The 22,324-nt window shown below is 40.4% G+C and overlaps 1 protein-coding gene and 1 long non-coding RNA gene across 3 annotated transcripts in view; one reads left to right on the forward strand and one right to left on the reverse strand.

The window, feature by feature from the left end:
- The window catches only part of si:ch211-13f8.1 (uncharacterized), a 37,622-nt gene extending 20,161 nt beyond the window's left edge, over nt 1-17,461 (forward strand). The window contains exons 4-10 of the mRNA XM_062022845.1: nt 7,529-7,681; nt 7,786-8,924; nt 10,574-10,721; nt 10,914-11,130; nt 12,386-12,498; nt 14,721-14,911; nt 15,002-17,461. Coding sequence (XP_061878829.1) covers nt 7,529-7,681; nt 7,786-8,924; nt 10,574-10,721; nt 10,914-11,130; nt 12,386-12,498; nt 14,721-14,911; nt 15,002-15,195 — 2,155 coding nt within the window. The 3' untranslated portion in view covers nt 15,196-17,461. The remainder of the gene's footprint in view (nt 1-7,528; nt 7,682-7,785; nt 8,925-10,573; nt 10,722-10,913; nt 11,131-12,385; nt 12,499-14,720; nt 14,912-15,001) is intronic.
- LOC133630957 (uncharacterized) overlaps nt 1-22,324 on the reverse strand; it is a 31,590-nt gene that overhangs the window by 3,258 nt on the left and 6,008 nt on the right. Inside the window, exon 3 of one of the 2 annotated variants that reach the window (XR_009821380.1) lies at nt 13,961-14,201. The exons of the other annotated variant lie outside the window; for it this stretch is intronic. This is a non-coding gene — a long non-coding RNA (uncharacterized LOC133630957). Of the gene's footprint in view, nt 1-13,960; nt 14,202-22,324 lie in introns of those variants that run through there. 2 annotated transcript variants of the gene reach the window in all.

Raw genomic sequence — 22,324 nt, forward strand, 5'->3', positions numbered from 1 at the left:
CCCCTGGGCTTGGGATTGCGATTTTTCCCAGCTTCACTCCAACCTTAGCTCGGAAACGAGCCGCCGTACTGCGGTGAAAAGGCTGCATTCATGCCCCAACGTGAGCTTTGGTCTCGTGCGGATCACTTTATCCAACGGCCAGATTCGATGATCAAACGAGGGCTGCAGACTTTGTGGACTAAAAATTAAAATGGGAGTTGCCCCAGATTAGATCTAGGAGGCATGCTAGCATGCGAGCTGGAGGACTACAAATCCCAGAAGCGTGAGATAACTTGTCTTATTGTCTTCTACCTTATTCAGATGTCAATATTTTTTATATTACCTTATTGACTCATTTGCCAGTTGTATATCATCTTCATATATTTGATTTAAGGACTAGGTTTTGATAGTAATCTGTAATTAAATTTGATCTTATTCAAACATACCTTAGTGCACTTTATTTGCTAACCAAATGTCACATTTGTTTGTCAGTGGTTGTTTTTTGTGGGGAGGACATATTGTGGTCACCGTGTTTAGTGGGATGTTTCTCCAAGAGTTTTGGGGTGGGGGCCACTGTTTTATTTTTTTATTTGTTTTATTTTTACCACAAACTTGCATTTTTATATACCATATATTTGCTGTTTGCATCTTTTTGCTATATGACCCAGCCTCATCTAACAGCGACGTCCGGCGGGTGTGTCGTTTGGTTTGCCAGTTTTAATTGCAAAGGGCTTAATAATCCTATAAAATGAAGTGGGCGGGAAAAAAGGAAGCAAAACATTTGATTTGTATTGTATTTCTGTTACCTGTGTGTCAAAAAATGTCAAACAAATGTTTAAAAAAAGCTCCTCCTCCTTCAATGAGAGATGACGCAAAGAAAAAGGCTCAGCTTCTGCTACCGGAGTTTTTGTTAAGTCTGAAGATTTTGACCACTGATTTGCGATGATTTGCGATCACAGCCACAGGAGAGTCACCCTGCATCTTCGATCTGATTTTGGTTAGCTGAGAGGCACGGATACGCTGAAATAAGGCGAGTTGGAAGAGCCGGTAGCCTAGCTGAGAGAGCCAGCACGGACCATTGTTTTGACTGCTCGAAGGAAAACAACATCTTAATCTACGATTTGACTCCCTCGAATGGCCTTGATGCAACCAAAAGCTACGGCGAGTTTACAGCTGTTTTAAAGTGATTCAGATGTCGCAGAGTGATATAAGTTGACAGGCTGACACCTCAAATTGATCTCTGAATGGCGCAAGGTACGAAATTGTTGAAAAAACAAGTTAAAAGTGCCGCAAGTCGCTAAAGAAGTAACTGCCGTTAAGACATAAGAGGCACTGACGTCAGCGACTGCCACGATGCCAAAAGCTAAAGGAAAGACTGATACAGAACATGATGGGAATCAAGAAGGGATACTACAAAAAATACTCCAGGAATTTAAAGAAGAAATGATAGAAAAATGGAAAGAAATGATGGATGGATGGATGGAAAGATGATATAAAAGAAATTAAAGAAGAAATTAAAGAAATGAAAAAAGAGAACAACTCCAGAAATAATGAAGCCACTGAAATGAGCAAACAAATGAAGACCCTTCAAGAAGACAACAACATGCTGAGGAACATCATAGATGAAATAGATCAGGATAAACGAATGAATGATATCATCGTGACAGGGCACCGAATTAAACCTAGATCCTATGTGAAAGCTGTGAATAATGAAGGTGAACCAGATGAAATGGATATGGTCTCAGCAGAACAGCAAGTGGTCAACTTTCTGAAATCAAAAGAAATTGAAATTGACATTAATACCATCGAAACATGCATCCCACTGAACGGAAGAAACAACAACGCCACTCCAGTCGTTCTTGTGAAACTCGTAAACAGAAAATCTAAAATGGCATTGCTGAGACAGGGAAAGAAGCTGAAGGGAACAAATGTGTACATGAATGAGCATCTCACAAAACGTAATGCTGGAATCGCCAAGAAAGCACGCGACTTGAGGAAGCAGGGGAAAATCCAGGGAACTTGGAGCGCCAACTGTAAAATCTACATCAAGCTGAATGGAAGTCCAGAAGCAAGAGTAATTGTTGTCCATGACATCAAGGACCTGGACAATTTTTAAAGTTTACACAGCTACCACAACAACGATGATAATGGACTCTGACAGAAAACAAGCACCTAAATTCAGCATCGACACTACTATGTTCCAAGGGACGACTAAACAAGAGGACCTACATTCAGGATTGCATCCTCCCACACTTATAGAGATTATTGAAACAACATCAAAGATTGTTGAACAAGAAAATATGGAACTAAAAAAATTTCTGCAACAAAGATCACAAAAACCCCCTAGGAAGAAAACACAGACAAAACTGCCTCTAACTCCCAGTAGGAATGTCATAGAGACATGAAACAAAAACCTCTATGTAGGTTTGACTTAGACCTATACTTCATACACTGACAACCCCCAGAAAGAATCAACAGGAAGTTTGCAATTCCCCCTTCAAAACAAAAGTTGAGTAAAAACAGTCACCTTTTTTCAAACATTATCTCCTCTGAGCGCGTTTGTCGTGTTGGCTTCAAATTAGCACAGGAGAGAGATTGAACCCTTCTGATTAAAGGTTGATGAAAGAGTTTCAATTACTGCTCCGGTTTGGATTTTATGAGCCCTCAAAGTCGGTCCCGTCCATCGCTGTTTGCAGCTTTAATTATTTTTTGTTTTTCATAACGCTTGCTGCACTGCAACAAGGTAATTATGGGATAAATACAAAAAAGTATCCTATTCTGTCTAGTCTATAAGTCAAATATGTATCCAATGCGACTGGCGTTGCATACATATTTGAACTTTCAGACTCTGAAGGTTCAGGTCGCTTCATCAGTTCATTCATCATCGAAAGGTGAGAAACGACGCCATTTTTCACCAAAACAGACGGGCGTGAAAGTAAATGCTGGATGAAGGAAAGAAAACCGTCAGTTGCAAAAAGATGTTGTGGTATACAACCCTTAGAACATATCATGGACTCACTAGTCTTGGAGGATGTTCATTCACTTGTTTAGTTTTGTAGAAAAAAAGCATATAACAGACTTGACACAAAACTAAAGTAATTTCAAATGTCATTTCTGGCTTTAAGACTCAGTAAAAGAAATGAGGAAAATACATCGTGGTCGTCAGTCACTGTTTTCATTTCAGATAAAGCAGAGTAAAATGTATTGAATCGGCCAATTCTGCGGGAAAAAAAAACTATGGAATCATGAAAAGCCAACCAATAACACACCAGTAGTACTTTGTTGCACCACCTCTGGCTTTTATAAGAGCTTGTAGTCTCTGAGGCATGGACTTAACGAGTGACAAACAGAACTCTTGCTCCAACTTTCTCAGATTGCTGATCAGCTTTGCAGGTTGGAGTCTTGTCATCCACCATTTTCTTCTATTTCCACCACACATTTTACATTGGATTGAGATGCGTACTTTTTGCAGGCCATGACATTGACCTCAAGTCTTCAGTTTTTGCTCTAAAGATGCGTTATCATTGTCCCCAAACCTCTTTTTGACTGATGGAATAAGAAAAGTCTTCAACTTGTGCATGTATAGAAGATGTATTGATGTCCCCAGTGCCATGACCTGACATGCAGCCTCATATCATCAATGACTGCTAATGTTCTTCAGGCAGTCGTCTTCAGAAATGTCATTGGAAGGACACCCAACAAAAGTTCCAACATCATCACTTTGCTCAGTGCAGATTTGCGATTCATCACTGATTATGACTTTAATGCAGTCATCCATAGTCCACCATTGCTTTTTCTTTGCCCTTTGGAACCTTGTTTTTTTCTGTTTAGATGATAACGACCGCTTTCTTTTAGCTTTTCTGTATTGAAATCCCATTTCCTTTAGAGCGTTTCTTACAATTCAGTTACAGACGATGACTTCATTTGTTTTGCTGCTCATTTTCTGTTTTCAAGACATTGATTTAAGTTTTCAGTCTTGATGCTTTCCTTGGTTGACCACTATGTTGGCCTTTTACAAACATCCCATGTTGGAATGGAATGGAACTTTATAAATGGAATGGAATGGTGTGGCTCAGTTGGTAGAGCGGCCGTGCTAGCAACTTGAGTGTTCCAGGTACGAGTCCAGCTTCCATCAACCCTGTTGTGTCCTTAGGCAAGACACTTCACCTCCATTGTTTCAGGTGCCACTCATACGGGTGTATGAGTGGCACCCTAACCCTAACCTCTAACCCTAATGTAATACATTAATTTATTGTCATTTCACTTAAAAGGTCAAACAAAATATGTTTTACAGTACAACCAGTTGTACTTGGTCCAGATGTTAAACACAGCTGACTGAACAATCAACAGCTTTTGCAACATTGAGTGATGATTTACCTTCTTGACGAAGTTTGATAACTTTGTTTCAATTGGCATCACTCGAGGTGGCGCCATGATTCATGTCAATCCACCTGCTGCAACAGCTCTCCAAATTCTGAACACTCTTTTAACTACAGTCTACGAACAGATTAGGTGTTAGCTTTGGAAATGAAAATGTACAGGGTAACTTCATATTTGTTTTCACTCTGCTTGATCTAAAAATAAAACTTACTGACTACAACCATTTAAATGATCGATTTCATTTCCTAAAGCCAGAGAGTTGCCATTTGAAATGACCATAGTTGTGTCTGTGGCATTCTCATGTCCCTCTGGGTTTGTTTTCTGTTCCCCGCACCTGTTCTCCATTTCTCTCTCACAGTGTGGTGGGTGGCAGGGCACACCTGAACCTAATTAGTGGGCCCACCATTTACCTGTACTCGGGCAGCATGTTGGCACCGTAGCTTTGTTTTTCCTACGACGTTTCCACAGTTGCAGTATTTTCCCACAGGATAGAATCCTGTCTGTGTCCCCAGCTACTCTCCCGTTATCCAGGTCTGCCCAGTTTACTCCTAGCTTTGCCCAGCGCCCTGGTTTATGTTTTAGGTTTGTTTCCTATTCTTTTGGTGTGCTTGTTTACGCCCCCATCGCATTTTGTTGACTAATTTTTGAGAGCCTTCACAATAAAGATGAAGAGTTATTGCTTGCATTTTTTGGGATCCACACTATCAGACGTAACTGTCCTGTCTGCTAACTGCTTTTTCTACTAAATAAACAACTGAATGAACATCCTCCAAGTCTGGTGATTCCATCATTTTGTCAGTGGTTGTAGATAGAAGTCAAATTTTTTCTTGGTAACATGATTTAAACAATCCGAATTGGGCATCATACTCTGCAGTTTTTTTCCAGTTCAGTTAAATTTCAGTTTATTTCGATATAATGTAATGCATCACATATTTCCAGTTGTTTCATCACAGCACGTCCGAAAAGGAGTAGGAAGAGACAGAGCTTATTTAATCCTACCCCTTTCCATGTCATAGCAGTGTCCTCTCATTTTTGGGTTTTCTGTTTGTAACAGAACAGTGAATAAATAATAAATACATAGATTTACCATAAGTAAGTAAATAATATAAAATACATAAATAAGCATTATCAATTTTTTTTAAATGGTCCAAGACGTTTATCAACATTGTTCTTTGTACTTGCCATTCTATAATTTAATTCTACATACTGATATACCAAAGGTCTTAAGTGTTGTACGTTTTAAATCTAAGGTTATATTTCTCTTTTGTTGAGAATAATTGTTGTACATTCTTGGCTAGCAGGTTATAGTTTACATTAGAGATGTCCGATAATATCGGCCTGCCGATATCATCGGCCGATAAATGCTTTAAAATGTAATATTAGAAATTATCGGTATCGTTTTTTGTTGTTGTTGTTTTTTGTTTTTTTTATTAAATCAACATAAAAAACACAAGATACACCTACAATTAGTGCACCAACCCAAAAAACCTCCCTCCCCCATTTACACTCATTCACACTTATTCACACAAAAGGGTTGTTTCTTTCTGTTATTAATATTCTGGTTCCTACATTATATATCAATATATATCAATACAGTCTGCAAGGGATACAGTCCGTAAGCACACATGATTGTGCGTGCTGCTGGTCCACTAATAGTACTAACCTTTAACAGTTAATTTTACTCATTTTCATTAATTATTAGTTTCTATGTAACTGTTTTTATATTGTTTTACTTTCTTTTTTATTCAAGAAATGTTTTTAATTTATTTATCTTATTTTATTAATTTTTTTTAAAAGGACTTTATCTTCACCATACCTGGTTTCCCAAATTAGGCATAATAATGTGTTAATTCCACGACTGTATATATCGGTATCGGTTGATATCGTGGACAATATCGGATATCGGCAAAAAGCCATTATCGGACATCCCTAGTTTACATAATTTTAGATGTTTGCGAATGCACCAAGGCATTGAATTTCAATATTTGTGATTCAATAAATAAAGTGTTTATGTTCACTATATCCAACATGATGTATTATTATAACTGATCTTTTTTGTAACACAGTTAGTGAAATGAAGCGCACATTTGTAGTTGTTTCCCATATTTCTGCACAATACCTCAAATATAGTGTGAACAGAGATGTTCACAAGTCATTTTATTTTAAAAGTCCAAGTCACTTGACTTCGACTTCTGCATGAGTCCAAAATAAAGTCTTGAGTCTCAAATGGCCGCATTCGGGCGGAAGGCGGGGTACTATATTATATATTAATGTTATCTATGAATTGATTAATCATCTGATTGTCTGCCTCAATTGTATTTTATTTTTAGCATTTAAGCAAAACATAACATGCCTTAGCTTCAATTAGTTAGCTAGCAGGTTAGCATGTCAGCTTACTATATCTTCCTGGGTAACAAGTTAGTATTTGTGCCAAAGTGTAGTTAGTTCATGTTAACACAACTTTTATTTCACTTGAGTTTAGAAAATTGCGAGGGTTACTGCTGTGGTGGACAAATGATCATGTGTGTCGCCTTTGGTTTTGTTAACTTGTCTGCACTCTGCAAATACGTTTAGCACAATTGTGCGCTAAACTCAGATAAATATTCCCCAACAGCCAATTTTGTCATTTTAAGTGCGGGGAAAGACTCCTTCATTATTCGTTCAGCAGCAGCGACAAGGGCTGCATTCAGCGAGAGGCTAAGTTTCACTTTCACCTAACAAAGTGACTCACTGGCCTTTCCTTCTGCGTTGTGAGGTGCCAGACGGAGCTTGAAGTTGTTGAGTCAGTCAGCATGTCTGTGTGCAGTCTTTAAAACCAAATTCAAACCAATTTTAAATGGAGCTGCCATGGTCAATGTTGGTTTGAAATCTGGCTACATGCATGCGTTAGGTTGCGTGTAACACCAAGGCAGAGGAACCAGTTCTGCTTGCAATTTTTCATATCGCTGGGCAACAAATTGGAAAAACTGAAATGAACTAAATTATGAAATGGATAATGACATGAACATTGTTCATGACACACTTTGACAGCAAATCGAAAGTCAAGTCATGAGTCTTTGTTTGTGCGACTCGAGTCCGAGTCTCAGACTCAAGTCCCCATCTCTGGTGGGAATGTACATTTACTTCTACCGCTCTGACAATCGTCCTTCCTTTCTTTCCTTTGGTTCAGTTCACTCCTTGTAATCAACGATGAACTTCCTCTGAGTCCAAGACACGAGCAAGCCAAGCGGCTCCTGGAGCGAGCACGTCTCAAGGCTCGCTCCAACCAGGTTAAAGGTGACCGCCCCTGCAGAAGATCCAGTTCTGATCACAGATCCACTGTGTAAGTGGGCTGATAGCTGGCCCTAGCATGATCGATACCGCACATAAAGATGCGTACAGATTTGATGATGCATGGTAATGAAGTCAATGGTTTATTTCTTGCAGTAAAAAGCAGCAAGTGGAATCTCACAATCCAGCATCGGCGCAGAAATGTATTCAAGCCAAAGACGATCTGGCATGTCAGAGTACGTCTGGTGCCCTCCTTGTCCCTGACCAAAAAGACACTTCCCCCGGAGATCAGGCAGGTCGATCCAGGCGGTATGGCTGCTCACCCACACGCGTACGTTTTGAGGATGAATCAGAGAAAGAAGCGGAGTCGCGCTACTTGGACAGAGTGAAACAGCGCGGTAGACCCACGTTGCCCAAATCCAAGACTCGGGACAGCAATACAGACTCTAGCAGTAGTGGTTCAGAGAGGAGCAGGAGCCACAGGAGTGTCTCTATGCCTGTGTTACAGAAGCAAGACATGGGTGTGAGTGTTAATACCACCACAGTCATTAAAGAGATTATTGTGCTGGTGAAGAAATGTGAGGCGTGTGGTTCTGTCATGAGGGAACCTCAGCCGGTCTCCTCACTCCCAGATCCACAAACGACTGAGTCACAGCAGACTGGATATCTTGAAGACACAAGGGGAAAAACGGTTCCTTGCTGGGTGCCTCCCTCCAAACCGGAAGTCATCGCCCGTCCTAAAGCTCCTCTAACCGTAACATTTGCAGGAGCTTTTGTTCTTGGGGAGAGTAAAAGCAGCATCGGTTGGAAATCTTCAGGGTTTGGGAAACTGAGGAGAAGGAGCAGAAAAGGAGAAAGTCGACTGGAGTCCGGCGGCCATGGGCCTTATGGGCCGTCGTGGGCTCAGAGGCGGAACTCCAATCCCAGGAATAGAGTCAACTTGAGCAGAGCTGTTTCCTTCGCCCCAGACAGCCCCGTCACTCTGGAACCACGCTTGCTGGGGGCCTCTGTTGGACTGAGAGAAACGCCTACTTTGCCTATAAAGTCAGCTCTCAAGTCAAGCTCAAGGAACCGTTCTTCTGCGGGTCTGATGACCTCAAATCAGGCGGGTGAAGTCGGGCATCAGCATTCAGTCCTCTTAGACCCACCAGAGATGAGAACGGAGTCACTTACATCTTCACCACAAGGGGCCCTTGCAACGAGCAATCCAGCACCCTGTATAAGACCCTCCACGCTCAGGTACTCCCCGGTTCTGCCAGCTGCTGCCGTCTGGGATGACCCGCTGGATGGAGTAGGTGAGGGCACACAAATAGAGAATTGCGTGTGCAGTTTTAGACCAGAAACTTTTGATTTGAGCTGTTTATGTTAATAGGAGCTTGTATATAGACACACATTTATCACAGTAATTAACAATATTTTTCCACAGTTAAATACTGTAATCAGAATTTACTGTAACATTACAAGAAATGACTGTAAAACTTGTAATACTCTTTAAAACATTTCACTTTTGCATCTCATTGCTCATAACTGTGAAGCGTTCAAAGACCCTCGATTAAAGTTACAAACAGGCCTCGCTACTTTTTAAAGACCGGGGGACTTAACTCCCAGAAGATGCACTCATAATAATGATGTATTTTTATGACTCGTATTATCCTCTGACCAGGGCCGGCCCGTGGCATAGGCCGTATAGGCAAATGCTAAGGGCGCCGTCCATCAGGGGGCGCCACGCCAGTGCCACAAATGTTGGAGAAAAAAAAACAAAAAACAAGTTGGTACTATTATTTCTAAACACAAAAAATAATAATCCCACGTTAATTAAAATACAAAGTAAAGCCTATTTAATATAAATATTATTTGTTACAACATTACGCCTCCCCCCTTCCCCCCGCACGGTGCGCCCCCTCCCTTTCCGTATCATGACTCTTTTTGGACGTCACCACATCAAAAAATCAACACAAGATGTCAAAACGGCCAAAACTGTCAGGTGCCCAGGGAAGAAAAAATAGAAAAGAAGAGGAGGAGAAACGAGAAAAAGACAGAGGTAGCAGGTAGGTAACGTTAGCCTACATGAAATTATTTGTCTGTTACAGAATGTGATAGTAACCTGGCTTTTTAGCATTAAGCTAATGTTACATGATTCGGCAATTGCTAATCAATAAATAGCTAGTTCTGTTTCAACGTCGGGTTAATATTGTGGAGGGGGCTAAATTGTTATGGAAAATAATAATGTAACGTTAGGTAATTACAGTACTCCCTGGTGTGCAGTCATTTGTAAGTCATTCTAGTTAATGCAATATTAAAAAGCACAAATAAAGAACTCTGTAGGATCCCCTTTTTTGTAATATAGTTGTTAAAGTCATACTGGTTTGATATCTTGTTTTGTGCAGTGCCTTATTTATATTGTATTTTTAATTTATTTTATGCAACTTGTTGACACGTTTTATTTTGTGTTTATGTATGTAAAAAATATTGTATTTCATATATTCATTTTTTATTTTTTGTATTCATTTATTTATTCATATTTTTTTTTATCTTGGTAACTATTCTGATTGTTAATTTGCTTTCTTTAAGTAAAAAAAAAAGGTCAACGACAAAGCTATTCGGTTTCTTGTGAGTATATACACTTCACTGCCGATGTGGGGGGGCGCCACCTAAAATCTTGCCTAGGGCGCCAGATTGGTTAGGGCCGGGCCTGCCTCTGACTATAATCTTATGTGTATCAGCTCATCTCCCTACTTGACACTGTGAAGTAAAGGAACACCTGGCAGATGTATCATCATATTTACATGAATAATGAAAGGTTTTATGAGTATTTCAATTCATACTTTGGCCAAAAAAGATTAAAACTCATTTATTTTAGGGTGGGATGGGTACCCTGGGGCCCCTGAATTTGGAGCTAGGCCCCTGATATTTAATGCCCAACAATTTCCTGTTATTTCACCAGTGAGCGCAGACACCGGCCCTGCCTCAGAGTTCCATCCCGCCAGTCGCAACCTGGCCTTATCTCGGGCCGAGGATCTCAGAGCTGAGCTTCTGAGAGCGGAACATCTGAGAGCTGAGGCCGCATGGGAGGACACCTCTGATGGGTCCAGGTGAGCCCAGATAGTTTATCTAGTTTGCCCTGATAAATCCCTCGCCCAAAGCTACTCCTGAGGGGATTAAAACCCTGACCTGTAGTCAACAGGATGGGGGATGATAGTCAAAGCAACACCGCCCTCTTGTGGACACTTGCGGACCTAATTCCAACGAACAACCGAATACTGTACTAACCTGTGCTTTTATAGGAAGACGGATGGGCGCCCAAAGCTTTTTCTTCGTCGCTTCTTTTCCTCCATCGGTCTAAACAGTGTTGGGAGGCTTGTAAAAGGGGGCCGCTCCAGCAGCATGGAGCAGCTCAGCATCCCCACTGCCAGGCCCAACACTTCTTCCCCGAGCCCCACACGCAGACCCCAGCCTGCCACCCGCATGCAGAGGACGCCCTCGCTGCAGACCCTGCACACGGTCAGCAACATGTTGGCTGCACAAGGCTTATCTTCTCAGGTGTATCTAGACCAGGGGTGTCAAACTCATGTTAGCTCAGGGGTTGCATGAAGGTAAATCTAGTCCCACGTGGGCTACACAGGTAAAATCATGCCACAATAACTTAAAAATACAACAAAATTGTTGTCTTTGTTTTACTTCGACCCAAAATAGAACAGTTCTGAAAATGTACATCCATCCTTTTTCTACCCCTTTTTGGGGTCGCGGGGGGCGCTGGAGCCTATTTCAGCTGCATTCGGGCGGAAGGCGGGGTACACCCTGGACAAGTCGCCACCTCATCGCAGGGCCAACACAGATAGACAGACAACGTTCACACTCACATTCACACATGAGGGACAATTTAGTGTTGCCAATCAACCTATCCCCAGGTGCATGTTTTGGGGGGTGGGAGGGAGCCGGAGTACCCGGAGGGAACCCACGCAGTCACGGGGAGAACATGCAAACTCCACACAGAAAGATCCTGAGCCCGGGATTGAACTCAGGACTACTCAAGACCTTCGAATTGTGAGGCACATGCACTAACCCCTGTGCCACCGTGCTAAAATGTACATATCACAAATAATCCTCTTGACAAAACACTTCAAGTTGGTTGAAAATTCCTAGGAAAAAATCAGTGCCGTTTCAAAAACACAGTGAAGAACACAATGAACTTAAAGTTATTCCCAGTGTATCTACAAAGCAATTAAACTTTAAGCCCATCTGGGATTGAACAAAAAATTAAATAAAGCATAAATGCAAACTCTTCCATGCATCAACTCCCTCATTTGTCATTTCCACATATTCATCATGTGCTAACTCATCAAACCACACTGAGGTAGAAACTATTCAAGAGGCTTAAGTTACTCACTGCCTTTGAGGCATCCGTGTGTATTGATAGAAAAATAAAAGCTGTGCAATGTGTGAACAATTTCAACAAAACAGAAATAAAAACTTAAAAGACTGAAAGTATTGCAGTAAATCACACACTGTTCACTTTCTTAAAATTTGCATAGAAGACAGTAATTTTCACAAAACTATATCAATGTGCAGAACAGCACTTTCTGTCATTTGAAAATGCAGCTTCATTTTACACTTAGTAAGCTCGTCTCCCAGGCCGCTGAGAACATGTTAGCGGGCCTGATCTGGCCCCTGGGCCGCATGTTTGACATCCCTGACCTACACTAAAGTGTCAATGGGTCAGCTTGTTATGTCTTGCAATATTGTCTTCTGCCACCAGGTGCTGCCATTGGCCCAACTGCGTAAAGCCTCATCTGTGCAGAGTTTGGAGAGGAGAACAGAGCGTGCAACCATTCTGGGTGAGGTGCAGATTCCTTATGGGCTGGCACCAAGGTAGGTCACACTGAACCATTCTACACACAACTAATACAATGTCCAGTGTGTATTCAAGGGGAACTGCACTTTTTTTGGGGACTTTTGCCTATCATTCACAATCATTATGAGACAAGAACATACATGTCTTTTTTTAGTAGTATTTTAAAGATGATTAAAAAAATGTTTATGAAGATGCGACACCGTTGTAGCCTTCAAAGCCTTCATCAACCTTTTATATACACACTGCAAGTATATGTATAATGTAGTAACAGACACCTTCATAACAATATGTAATATGTACAATATACACACTGCAAGTATATATATATATATATATATATATATATATATATATATATATATATATATATATATATATATAGATATAGATATATATATATATATATATATATATATATATATATATATATATATATATATAATGTAGTAACAGACACCTTCATAACAATATGTAATATGTACAATATACCCACTGCAAGTATATATATAATGTAGTAACAGACACCTTCATAACAATATGTAATATGTACAATGTACACACAGCAAGTATATATATAATGTAGTAACAGACACCTTCATAACAATATGTAATAGGTACAATATACACACTGCAAGTATATATATAATGTAGTAACATACACCTTCATAACAATATGTAATATGTACAATATACACACTGCAAGTATATATATATAATGTAGTAACAGACACCTTCATAACAAAATGTAAAATATACAATATACACACTGTAAGTATATACATAATGTAGTAACAGACACCTTTATATCAATATGTAATATGTACAATATACCCACTGCAAGTATATATGTAAAATGTAGTAACAGACACCTTCATAAAAATATGTAACATGTACAATATACACACTGCAAGTATATATATAATGTAGTAACAGACACCTTCATAACAATATGTAATATGTACAATGTACACACAGCAAGTATATATATAATGTAGTAACATACACCTTCATAACAATATGTAATATATACAATATACACACTGCAAGTATATATATAATGTAGTAACAGACACCTTCCTAACAATATGTAATATGTACAATATACACACTGCAAGTATATATATAAAATGTAGTAACAGACACCTTCATAACAATATGTAATATGTACAATATACACACTGCAAGTGTATATATATATAATGTAGTAACAGACACCTTCATAACAATATGTAATATGTTCAATATTTACTGTATTTTAGTCATTTTAATCATTGGCGGAACTAGTTCTTCGACGCATTTATTTCTGTTTCCATGGTAGCGCACTTCCGACTTCTGGCAACAAGGTGCGTCCTAGGTCCGTAAACAAGGCGTGTGTCTTCACTCGGTAACAAACAACAAAGACGACTATTTTTGGACAAATGAGGATTCACAACCTTATCTTTTTCAAACTAAATATACAAAGGATGAACTGCTGCTTATAGAAATCGGCAAGAAGGAAGAGTGAGATGTTGGAGCAGACAGAAGCCGATAGAGTGAGATGAAAGTCACTCGAAGCTGCAACATGTGGAATTTGAAGCCAAACTATTTGGACATAAATGGTGTGCTTACCCATAATTGACTGGAAAAAAACGTCCCCGCCCAGCTGGACCAAACAGACAACTGTCCATGGAGTGAGTCACTATACGTGCAGCACTTCACCGTACATTACAGTACTCGCTAGCTGTGTACAAACAAAACATGAAATAATACTTTACAGATACTGTAATATGATTGTTAGTGTTTTTCACTCAGTACAGATTGGTGTTCTATCACAGTGTTGTGTATTACAAACTCAAACACGTTTTGTGTTGTTGTAGAAGCTAGCTTATCTCTTGCCGTAGTTAGCTTTTACGGCTAATACCGTAGCACGTCCACGTGTTACTACGCTAGAAAAAGAGTTCCTCAGCGTTCACTCTTACAACAACAATGTTGTTACAGTTTGGTTATTATACAGGTTACAGAATGTAAATGAAGTATTTTTAAATGCATTTTTAAAGTGATTTTAGAGAAAAAATGTGATTGCTCCCATTAGCTGTGTTGCTGGCCACCTAGAAAGAGACGATTTTTACATGTTAGAAAGCAAACAAAAACATTTTGTCTTCTTGTCTCTCATAATGATTGTGAACGATAGCTAAACCCTCCTCCCCCCCAGTTCCCCTTGAGGCTAAAGTAGATGAAATAACTCGATGATACATCACAGCCTGGACAGCCCCGATGGCCAGCTCCAGCGGGCCCTCAGTGTTGAGGACATTCTGGCCTCTCGGGTGGTCCGACCAGCTGGAAGGGTTTCTCAAGCGTTCCCTGATGGCTCCCTCCTCCTGGAGCTAATTAGACCCCCGAACGGTCCTTTTGGTTTCGTCATCTCGAGGGGCAAAGGTCGACCTGATACAGGTAAGGACTCTTTTTTTAAAAAAAAAAGTTTTACTTTTTGTTTAGAAACTTTTCTTTGAATTTACTGGCTTTGCTTTTTGTGGTTCCTAGGTGTGTATGTGGAGAAAGTGGGTGACGGCACTGGCGACGTTCCCTACGTGGGTCTCCTGGGCGTTGGTGATGAAATCTTACAGGTGAATGGGGAAGTGGTGGCAGGACTCAGTCTGGACCAAGTCACCCGACTCATGACACGGGAAAGTGTTGCCTGCCTTCGGATCATGCCGGCCCGATGCAGCCCACGTTGACTGGGAGGCGTAGAAATAAATACTATGTTGCGTCGATACTGGACACCCCTCGCTTTTCAGCAACCATTTTACTGCAGCAAATAACACTTTCAAGCAGGGCTACTCAACTGGCGGCCCGGGAGCCACATCCGGCCTGGGCTTGACACCAGACTGGTTCCCGGGTTCAGTTCAAAACTTGGGGACAAACATTTTCGCAGCAGTACTCCTGTTGTATAGAGGACCTTGGACCGCTGTAAACACATTGGCAGATCCTTGCATTAACATCTGAACATTGCTAGCAAACAGTGAACACTGGGGTCCAAACCAGGCGTTCCTCAAGGCACCCCTTTAAGTCCTCTCCTTTTGGGCAGTTACACATTTTTGCATTTCTGGAACTTGTTTACTTCAGATGCAATCAGTGGTCTTTTGTTCACCTTCTTCAGTTACACTAGTAGTGTTCCTTAAAGTTGGTTGGTCCGGAATATACAAAATAAGAGAAATAGTAAATAAAGAGTTCCTGTGTTCCCCAAAACAATTGAGTTCAACAGCCCTTCTTCAAAAGATACTTTCATGTACAGCTCGTATACGGCATAGATCAGGGGTGTCCAAACTTTTTTATTTGGGGTCCGGATTGGGCTAAAATAGTTTGGCCGGGGGCCGAAAGCCGACCACATTAAAAGTAACAATATATTAATTTAATGGATCCTATAATTGGATATTAAGAAAAAGTGAAAGTCAGAGTCCCTTGTTTACTTCCGTAACGATCTCCTTAAAGTTTTGTAATCAATCAGAAATATCAAGCAGCTAAAATGCGCCAAACATGGATAAGTGTGGAGTGTGTTTTGCATTTTTCCCATCATGCATTGCAGGAGATTTAAATAATTTGAATTATGTGCTGTGTTTGGACATTTTTTGTATAATATCCACAAAGTTGAGTGAGCAGGTTGTGTCATGTGTGTTGACTTTGTGTGTTCATTTGCGCCATGAGTCTGAAAGGTTTGTATTGGGTCATATATAAAAATCCTGTGCTGTGCTCGCCTTAAAGTACAATTCATGGTCATTAACCCAAATAACTCATAATATCCGCAAGATGACAACACAATTGTAGCAATTATGCTATCAGATACTTCAAATTAAGTTAAAGGCACCAGATTCCTTTTAAACTTGTGACGCCTCTCAGGCCTAGAACATTTGGCCCACGGGCCGTGGTTTGGACACCCCTGGTATAAATGAACTGCTCTGAAAATAAGTCAACAGATTTAGTGCACACAATGGCAACACAAGCGAATATAGACGTCACATGACTAAATTGTCAAGTTGTAAATATTTGACCATTATTATCCAGCCCTGCCTTAATCCTCATGTGCATTAAATCCAGCAGACCTTCAGAGGTTCTTACTGGAATCTTCTACCTTCCTTCTGCACTATTTTTAAAATGTTGTCCATTACGTGAGACAAGGACACACGTGTTTATGCCTTTTCTGTGCATTATAAATAGTAAACAAAAACCCGCTAGAGGCAGCTAGCAAGGCAGATACTGGGGATACATTTCATTTAGGCTATAAAACCTCTAAAAAACATCCAACAACAGTTTATATACATGCTGTTAGTCTGTTTGTAAATGTAATATTTCCAACAAGAACATAGAACAGTGGCTTATATGTGGGCTCTCGACTGATGGTTGTATCTTTCAGCACTTGTGCTCTCGTCGAGCTGCTAAATTCAGAATAATCCTCACTCAGATTTTTTTTTTTAAAAAGCTTCCTAGCAATGTTGCGATGGTCTTATGTCGAGTTTTGAGCCATACAATATCAAGTTGGTAGCGTGTGGATTTTCAAGATTGACCAACTTCCTGTCTTGGTGCCACAACCTTCTACCATATGTGACCTACATGATTATTATTATTATCCAGCATGAACTTGTACTAACAGAAGGTCACGCTTCTTTACATTATGGCCGGCAGCAATCAAGGTTATTAGCTGCTCTAGCTAGCTCGTAGCTGCTTGTCGGAGGAGCAGTGTGAGTAAGACAATGTGTCTCGACGCCAGAAAAGTAGTTCCTCTGTGTTAGCTCTTACAATAACAATGTCACTACAGCTTGGTTATTATGCAGATTAGCCTTGTAGGCGGGTTTATGTTTTTTAAAAGTGTGTTATTGGCGGAATTGATTAATCCCAATTATCTGCAGTTAGCCGCCTCTCGCTAGTGGTTTTTCACTATTTATACACTAAAAAATGTTGGGTTAAAAAATAACCCAATTTTAACCCAACTGCTGGTTCAAAATAGGACGAGCCCCTTACTTGATTTATTTTAACTCTACATTTTGGGTTCATTTTTCCAACCCAACTTTTGCGTTGAATTATTTAACCCAAAAGTTGAGTTATGTTAACTCAATGTTGGTTGATTCATAACCCAACTATTGGGTTTAAGTTTATTTAACACAAAAGCTGAGTTATGCTCACTACAATGTTAGGTTATTCTCAATCCAACTATTGGGTTGCACAATTCCGCGCTCCTTGACCCAATAGTTGGTTAAAAATTATACATTTTACTCCTTCTTCCCAACTACTGAGCTAAATTATTTTTATACCATTAAAATATACTCAAAAGCAAGATATGAGTGAATTGCCGTGTATGGTCATAGTAGTTCTATACAGCAAGCTCATATATGTTCATGTACATAAGATGTGTGATTGTAAATAATGTTAATGAGATTAATCCTTAATAAAATTCCCTTCAACAATAAAGGTACTTTTTAAAGGCCTACTGAAATGAATTTTTTTTAGTTAAACGGGAATAGCAGATCCATTCTATGTGTCATACTTGATCATTTCGCGATATTGCCATATTTTTGCTGAAAGGATTTAGTAGAGAAAATCGACGATAAAGTTCGCAACTTTTGCTCGCTGATAAAAAAAGCCTTGCCCCTACCGGAAGTTGCGTGACGTCACAAGCGGTAGTGCTGCTCACAATTCCCCGTTGTTTACAATGGAGCGAGAGATATTAGGAGCGAGAAAGTGACGATTACCCCATTAATTTGAGCGAGGATGAAAGATTCGTGGATGAGGAACGTCAGAGTGACAGACTAGAATGCAGTTCAAGAGATATATTTTTTCGCTCTGACCGTAACTTAGGTACAAGCTGGCTCATTGGAATCCACACTCTCTCCTTTTTCTATTGTGGATCACGGATTTGTATTTTAAACCACCACGGATACTATATCCTCTTGAAAATGAGAGTCGAGAAGGCGAAATGGACATTAACAGTGACTTTTATCGCCACGACAATACATCGACGAAGCTCTTAGCATGAGCTAACGTGATAGCATCTGTCTCAAATGCAGATAGAAACAAAATAAATAAATCCCTGACTGGAAGGATAGACAGAAGATCAACAATACTACTATCAGGAGACACCGAACCAAACACTGGACATGTAAATACACGGTTAATGTGTATTCGACGCCTGTCGAAGCCTAGCAATGCTGTTGCTAACGACGCTAACTTAACAACGGGACCTCGTCAGAGCTATGATAAAAACATTAGCGCTCCACCTACGCCAGCCAGCCCTCCTCCTCTCATCAACACCCATGCTCACCTGCGTTCCAGCGATCGACGATGCGGTCGGCGGCCTGGAGACGTAGGAAGTCAAGGTGAGTTCGCCGCTAGCGCGTCTTCTATCCAACAAAGTCCTCCTTGTTGTGTTGCTACAGCCAGCCGCATACACCGATCCCACCTACAACGTTCTTCTTTGCAGCCTCCATTGTTCATTAAACAAATTGCAAAAGATTCACCAACACAGATGTCCAGAATACTGTGGAATTTTGTCGAAGAAAACAGAGCTGTTTGTATTGTGTCCAAAAGGGTCCAAACACTTCCGTGGACCTCGCGACGTCACGCGCATACGTCATCCTCCAAAGGCATTTTGAACCGGAAGTTCCCCGGGAAATTTAAAATTGCACTTTATAAGTTAACCCGGCCATATTGGCATGTGTTGCAATGTTAAGATTTCATCATTGATATATAAACTATCAGACTGCGTGGTCGGTAGTAGTGGGTTTCAGTAGGCCTTTAAGTAAAAAAAGCAGTTCACCCAAAAATGCGTTACTCATTGAAAAACAACCCAGAAATGGTTCATAATTTTGAAAACCCAGAAATTTAGTTAAAATAATACCCTTATAACCCAAAAAATGGATTGCACTTCATAAAAATAACTCCAAAATTGAACTCAACACTCGCAACTCATAAATTGGCTTATCAAAATAACCCAGCATGTTTTAGTGTGTAGGACGCACAAAGGGAAGGACACAAGTGTGTTCTTGTCTCACATAAACATTGTCAACAATGCACACAATTCCCCCAAAAATGCACAGGTGCTCAATTGGATCCAGGTCTGGATTCATACAGATTTTGGAGGCGTGCTTGGGCTCTTTGTTGTTGAGGGCCACAACCACTTGGGGGCGCCAATTGGGGCGGTCTCTGACTAAGGATCTTCATAGTCCAATCTGATGGGAAAGATGACTGTATATGTTTGTTTGTTTGTTAAGCCCAGCTAATGGGGTCCCTGTAAATAAACATCCTATGTGTGACTTAGTCCACCTCAAAGAAAAAGACCAAACAAATAGTTTGTTTAGCTACGGAGGGAGGAAGGGGTTAAATGTTCCATAATTCAACTGCTTATTGTCAAATCGAGGGCCACAAAAAGCCTACGCTGGTAATGCTCCTTAGTATGTTAGACAATTGCCACGCGGCCCATTTTGTCAATGCACCGCAGCTCCCTTTTGCCGGTAGAACTCGTGCAGCCCGAACCATGATGCTATACCACCACCATGATTGACTGGTAGTGTGGAAGTTTTGTTCTGGGAATAGTACAGCTGTACACTGACTACTCTAAAGTACATCCAAGTTATATTTCAGTCATATTGTCCGCCGAGAACATTGCTGAAATACGAGGGTGGACTCACAAAGTCCAAGGATCATATCCCTGAATGAACATGAGGGTGGACTCACAAAGTCCAAGGAGGAACATGAGAGTGGACTCACAAAGTCCAAGGAGCATATCCCTGAAGGAACACAAGGGTGGACTCACAAAGTCCAAGGACCATATTCCTAAAGGAACACAACGGTGGACTCACAAAGTCCAAGGACCATATCCCTGAAGGAACACAAGGGTGGACTCACAAACTCCAAGGATCATATCCCTGAATGAACACGAGAATGGACTCACAAAGTCCAAGGACCATATCCGTGAAGGAACACAAGGGTGGACTCACAAAGTCCGAGGACCATATATCCCTAAAGGAACACAAGGGTGGACTCACAAAGTCCAAGGACCATATCCCTAAAGGAACACAAGGGTGGACTCACAAAGTCCAAGGACCATTTCCCTGAAGGAACACCAGGGTGGACTCACAAAGTCCAAGGACCTTATCCCTGAAGGAACACGAGGGTGGACTCACAAAGTCCAAAGACCTTATCCCTGAAGGCACACGAGGGTGGACTCACAAAGTCCAAGGACCATATCCCTGAAGGAACACAGGGGTGGACTCACAAAGTCCAAAGACCATGTCCCTGAGGGAACACGAGGGTGGACTCACACAGTCCAAGGACCATATCCCTGAAGGAACACGAGGGTGGACTCACAAAGTCCAAGGACCATATCCCTGAAGGAACACAGGGGTGGACTCACACAGTCCAAGGACCATATCCCTGAAGGAACACAGGACAACAGACTATGTAGATTTAATAACTCAAATGCAGCAGGTTTATTTTTGTATCATTTTCATGATCAGAATGACTTTGGTTCCTAATGATTCTGGATGACATCTAAATGCATTATTTTTGCATATTAGCCTCGTCTCTTTGCAAAATGTTGTATGAACATATTTGTCATGACTGTGAAAAAAACAACAACCTACTTTATTTTGGTCCTCATTCATTCAAATGTATGCTAAATATTGTAGACCCCCAAAACAACATTTATGTTCAAATGTAAGTTAAATAGGGTTCAACTATATATTTACACCATTAGATATTCCTAATTGTTCACAAACATCAATAAAAACAAGTGTATTTGACAAGTTATTTCCACATATCTATTATGGGAAATGTCGGCCTCATGACAGCTGCATGGCAAAGTTAAAATATAAAACTATTCATAATTAATATCAAACAATGTGTACACCCATAATTGTATTTTTGTCACGGATGGCTAAGTAAATATATTTTTGTCAAATAGTATATTGGTGTTTTTATTGCATAAATGGCATCAAATAGATGTGACGTCACAATCAAATATTTGGTAGTTATTATAAAGTGACGTGCGGCTCCTAAGAGTGCAGCATGCATGAGAAGATGTGACGTCACAATCAAATATTTGGTTGTTATTATAAAGTGATGTGCGGCTCCTAAGTGTGCAGCGTGCATGGGAAGATGTGACGTCACAATAAAATATTTGGTTGTTATTATAAAGTGATGTGCGGCTCCTATAATGAAGCATGCATGAGAAGATGTGACGTCACAATCAAATATTTGGTTGTTATTATAAAGTGATGTGCGGCTCCTATAATGAAGCATGCATGAGAAGATGTGACGTCACAATCAAATATGTGGTTGTTATTATAAAGTGATGTGCGGCTCCTATAGTGAAGCATGCATGAGAAGATGTGACGTCACAATAAAATATTTGGTGGTTATTATAAAGTGATGTGCGGCTCCTAAAGAGTGAAGCATGCATGAGAAGATGTGACGTCACAATCAAATATGTGGTTGTTATTATAAAGTGATGTGCGGCTCCTATAGTGAAGCATGCATGAGAAGATGTGACGTCACAATCAAATATTTGGTTGTTATTATAAAGTGATGTGCGGCTCCTAAGTGTGCAGCGTGCATGAGAAGATGTGACGTCACAATAAATATTTGGTGGTTATTATAAAGTGATGTGCGGCTCCTATATTGCAGCATGCATGAGAAGATGTGACGTCACAATCAAATATTTGGTTGTTATTATAAAGTGATGTGCGGCTCCTATAGTGCAGCATGCATGAGAAGATGTGACGTCACAATCAAATATTTGGTTGTTATTATAAAGTGATGTGCGGCTCCTAAGTGTGCAGCGTGCATGAGAAGATGTGACGTCACAATCAAATATTT

The sequence above is a fragment of the Entelurus aequoreus genome, linkage group LG16 (assembly GCF_033978785.1).
Source record: "Entelurus aequoreus isolate RoL-2023_Sb linkage group LG16, RoL_Eaeq_v1.1, whole genome shotgun sequence".
NCBI classification, from domain to species: Eukaryota; Metazoa; Chordata; class Actinopteri; order Syngnathiformes; family Syngnathidae; genus Entelurus; species Entelurus aequoreus.